This window comes from Arachis ipaensis, chromosome B07 (genome assembly GCF_000816755.2).
Source record: "Arachis ipaensis cultivar K30076 chromosome B07, Araip1.1, whole genome shotgun sequence".
In the NCBI taxonomy this organism is placed as follows: Eukaryota; Viridiplantae; Streptophyta; class Magnoliopsida; order Fabales; family Fabaceae; genus Arachis; species Arachis ipaensis.
In genome coordinates, this window is record NC_029791.2 from 121064485 (window position 1) to 121069561 (window position 5077).

Sequence of the window (5077 nt, forward strand, 5' to 3'; positions counted from 1 at the left end):
TTAAATTAATTAGACTAATTTTTTACTGTTTGCTAAACATTGTTCATGTAAACAAAAAAACTAGCGTTCCTTCCACAATCAACCCACCTACTCCAAACTCCAAAGTCCATTATAGTGAAATGAATTTACATATGGCATCTTATGTACACTATGTTAGTATTTCTTGTTAAAGGGGAAACTAATTAGTAGGTGGGAATTTCATTAAGGAGAAATATAGGTAATCAACAATTTTTTTGAACAAAATGTAAATAATGTAAATTAATAAAGTTAAAAGAATAAATTTAATTAATAACATTAAATTAAAAAATATAATGTACTTTTATTTAATTTATAGTTGTTCGTATTGTTTAATATGGTCATTGTTTTCCTAATATTCTCTTTTGATTAATCAGGCAGCTCCACTGTACCTATCCGAAATCGCACCACCAAAATGGCGAGGCGCGTTTAATGCAGGGTTCCAATTCTTCTTGTCAATCGGAGTGGTGGTTGCGGGCTGCATCAACTACGGCACAGCCAAACACACTTGGGGGTGGCGCGTCTCCCTGGGGATCGCCATCGTCCCTGCCGCAGTCATCACCATTGGCTCCTTCCTCATAACCGACACCCCCAACAGTCTTGTCCAACGTGGCAAGATAGAGCAAGCAAGGAAGGCTCTTCGGCAAGTGAGAGGCTCCGAGACCGACGTGGAACCTGAGCTGAAAGAACTCATTAGGTGGTCTGAAATCGCGAAATCTGTGGAGAAGGAACCGTTTATGATGATATTTGAGAGGCAGTATCGCCCTCACTTGGTCATGGCCTTTTTAATACCTTCTTTTCAGCAGCTTACTGGTATCAACATCGTCGCTTTCTATTCTCCTAATCTCTTTCAATCTGTGGGTTTCGGACATGATGCTGCTTTGCTCTCTGCTATTATTCTTGGAGTTGTTAACCTTACCTCCATCCTCTTCTCTACTACTATTGTTGATCGCTTCGGTCGAAGGTTCTGTTTTATTTCTGGTGGCCTTGTCATGCTTTTTTGTCAGGTAACAAACAAACCACTATTTTATTCTTCGTGAATTCTATAGTATTTTTTATTGTATGTTTTGTGACTAGCACTTAACCATAAAAAAAAAAAGTGAGTGATCTCTCACCATTGGATATAATCTCTCATCATTAAAAATATTATTGATGGTCAATTAATGGTTACAAAACATAAAAGTTGTTGGTCCTAGCACTTCTTTACTATTTTTTATTATTTAGAAAATCAGAAACAAAAAAAAAATTTAAATTTAATATTTATTAATTATAGCAATAATTAAGTAGTACTAATAGAGTTGAGATGTGTGTGTTGCAACTACTATGAATTCAGATTGCGTTGGCTGCATTGCTAGCTGCGGTGACGGGTGTTCACGGCACAAAGGACATATCGAGAGGCAGCGCCGTGATGGTACTTGTGCTGATGTGTGTCTACTCCGCCGGCTTCGGGTGGTCGTGGGGGCCTCTAGCGTTCCTGGTTCCAAGTGAGATCTTCCCATTGAAGATCAGAACCACCGGACAGAGCATAAACATCGCCATGGGATTCCTAACCATTTCCGTATTGTCGCAATCATTCTTGTCCATGCTTTGCCACTTCAAGTTCGCCGTCTTCTTGTTCTACGGCGGTTGGATCGCCATCATGACTCTCTTTATCTTCTTCTTCTTGCCGGAGACCAAACGGATCCCTCTTGAATCAATGTACACCATTTGGGGCAAGCATTGGTTTTGGCATCGCTATGTTACTAATGAAGAGTCTCGCCAATATGATAATAATATATGAAATGAACCAAGTACTACCATTGGTATAATGTTTCTAAGAAAAAAATATAATGGGGAAAAAGTGCATCGTAATTGCTTCTTTCTTTTTTTTTTTTTTACCAAAGATAAAAGACTCAAACCAAAAATCTCTTAATTAAGTATGAACAGACTATACCATAGAACTATAACTCATTGGCATAATAATGGCCTCTTTCCTAATATATTAATTTTGATATTATTCCATAGGTATATCATATATGGATATGGTATATATAATATTTTTGTTTTTTGTATTAAAAGTAATTAATATAAAATAAAAAGGATAAAAAATTTATTTTTAATCATAAAAAATGTAAATAAAAATGTGCATAAAAAGTTGATGTGAATATTATTTCTCTAAAAATAATACTTCTTTATTTTTTGGGCCTGGTCAAAATAATACTTCTTAAAAGGGAACATATTTCCTTTAATTTTTTGTCATAATTTACCTCAGACTACACATTTTTACATACACATCAATGGGCTCATATCAATCAATTAGTTAGTATTATCGATCAGTTAAAGTTATTCACTTATTCTCGAACGCGGCATATGATTTTTTCAAATTTTTTGTTTTGATATTGCATGTTTTTTTTATTTTTCAGAATAGAATAATTTGTTTCATAAATTGAGGGCCCAATTTGGATTTCATATTTCCTTCTGGCCCTCTACTATACGATGTTTATGCACTGTTTTATGTTAGAGACGGGCTCTATAATTCATGGCCCAAAACAAATATTTTATACTCCTTTTTTTGTTGGAGCATGTTTTGATAAGAAAAACTTTAGATGATTAACATTTTTCTTTTTCTTTTTGAATGCAACCAAAAAAATTTTTTTGAATAAAATAAGGTTTAATTATTCCGTTGGTCCTTATTGTTTCACCAAATTTTTAATTAGGTTCCAATACTTTTTTTCTTTTTAATTGGGTCTTTATACTATATTAGATTTTGTAACTAAGTCCCTACAATAACAAAAAATGTTAGAATTAACGAAATATTATGTTAAACAAAATGAATATGCCTAATACTTGACTGAATATTCTGTATAGTTTAACAGAATATTCCATTAATTCTAACGTTTTTTGTTATTGGAGGGACTTAGTTACAAAATCTGATATAGTATAGAAACCCAATTAAAAAGAAAAAAAAAGTATAGGAACCTAATTAAAAATTTGGTAAAACAATAGAGACCGACAGAATAATTAAACCATAAAATAATAATAAACACTCAAATTAGTCTTAAGAAAATTTAAATCAAATACTTTAGTTTTTAATAAATTTTTATTCTCTATAAGTTCCTCAAAATTACTCATGTTGTACAGATTAGTCTCTTTGTTATTTTGAAAGGAACTAATTTTTCTTATAGTGATATTTTTGTGACATAAATGTCTTATAATAAAAATTATTAAAAATTTATTTGTCTAACATATATATTAAAAATTTGATTAAAAGTATCAATCTGTCTAACAAAAATAATTCTTGAAGTCTTCTAATAAATAAAAAATTATTAAAATCTACAATATCCAATCTAAAATTTTTAAAAAAGAACAATTTGGACATTTACTTTTTTCTTTTGTATTTGTCTTACGTTTGAATCAATAAGTTGTCTTACATCTAAAATTCCCTAAAGATCACAAATAATTTGTTTATTCTGAAAATGATGGATTATTAATTAATAGTGCATTAATAATCCTATTAAGTGAAAGAAAGAGTAATTGAAAAGAGAAAGCACCCATAAGAATAAAATAATAGGAAAGTTTTAGGACCAGCAATTTTTTTAAAAATTGGTCAATATTTAACCATCAAAAGAAAATTGAATGATTCTACACTATTAGATTTAATCTTACACCATTAAAAACACTATTGATGGCCAATTGATGGTTACAAAACATAAAAGGTACTGGCCCCTAGCACAGTAGCACTCCTCATAAATAATTATAAAAGTAGTTTTATACGCTCACATAAAGTTATTTAAAAGAAAGATATTTCGACATATATTTTCTTTTAATCCATGTGTGAAATTTTAGTTAACTAATTAATTAATAAAGACGGGGGAGGGAGTATATTGGTTTGCATGTTTTGTAAAAGCATTTGTGTCTCATTAAGTGCTTCATATGTGGGAGTAGTGGTGGTAGATAGGATAGGAGAACTTATTATAAAGGGGGGTGTAGGATTTAGCTGAGGTAGTTCAGTAGATTCTGACAGTTTCTAATATGTGGGAAGTGATTGAAACTGCGAAGAAATTAAAGTGAAACATAAATGAAGGGAAGGCAAGGTGGGTTGGGGCATTTAACTGAAGAAACCTGCCGCTGAGAGAGGCTAAGAATTGAAGCTAAGAGAGCATACAATTCTTGTTTTTAATTTTTGGTGATTGTTGAAAGAAAAAAGTCTGCATTTATGTGAATTCAAGAGTGGTTTTAATAAGGCAGGTAGCCTCTCCTCCTTCATATATCTATCTATTCTTTCCTCAATGCCTTCAATTTAATGGCCTCGTAGTAGTTGGCAACTTTCTTTAACTTGGATTTCTATTTTTCTCCCCTGTCAATTTTTCATGTGGTTTTAGTAATTCCTATTATTATATGCCTTTCACTCTTTCTTTTCTTGTTCAATTAGCCATCAAGCCATGCATGCATTTAATAGATAGTAATTCTATTTAGAGCTCTTTTTTTTCTTATTTATTTATTGTATATTAGCTCTAATGATACAAATATAAGGTAAATTATACTAATATCATATGTAGATAGGTGATATCATAATAACTTGTTTGATATTTAGATTGGGTAGGTAGCATTGAACAAATAACATTCATATATTTTAGGGTAAATCACATAAATAAATTAAATGAATTTTAAATTTATATAAATATTTTAAATTCAACAACGTTACATGAATGTTTCAATTGTATATTTATATAAATCGAATTCCATTGATTTAATTTATATTCTTTCAATGTAAATCGAATTCAACTAATTCAAATTATAAAAGGTACTAATAAATCGAATTTATTAGAATTAATATACTATACAAAACTATTACGTAAAACAAAGCTTATAGCTTTGATTTATAAGAGTGGAACTACCCCAAGATAAATTAAATCTATTGATTTTGATTTAATGGTTTTGATGCCTATGATAGATTGAAATCACTTCATTCGATTTACTATATTTTGATATACGAACAAGTAAATCAAAATACATTACAAATTTTTATAATACTTATAATATCTTGTAAGTTATTTACAATAATTGCAAAAAATATTTATAA

At 30.4% G+C, this 5077-nt stretch overlaps 1 protein-coding gene across 1 annotated transcript in view; it reads left to right on the forward strand.

Moving 5' to 3' along the window:
• The window catches only part of LOC107606143 (sugar transport protein 5), a 3676-nt gene extending 1797 nt beyond the window's left edge, over positions 1-1879 (forward strand). The window contains exons 3-4 of the mRNA XM_016308131.2: positions 393-1022; positions 1349-1879. Coding sequence (XP_016163617.1) covers positions 393-1022; positions 1349-1795 — 1077 coding nt within the window. The 3' untranslated portion in view covers positions 1796-1879. The remainder of the gene's footprint in view (positions 1-392; positions 1023-1348) is intronic.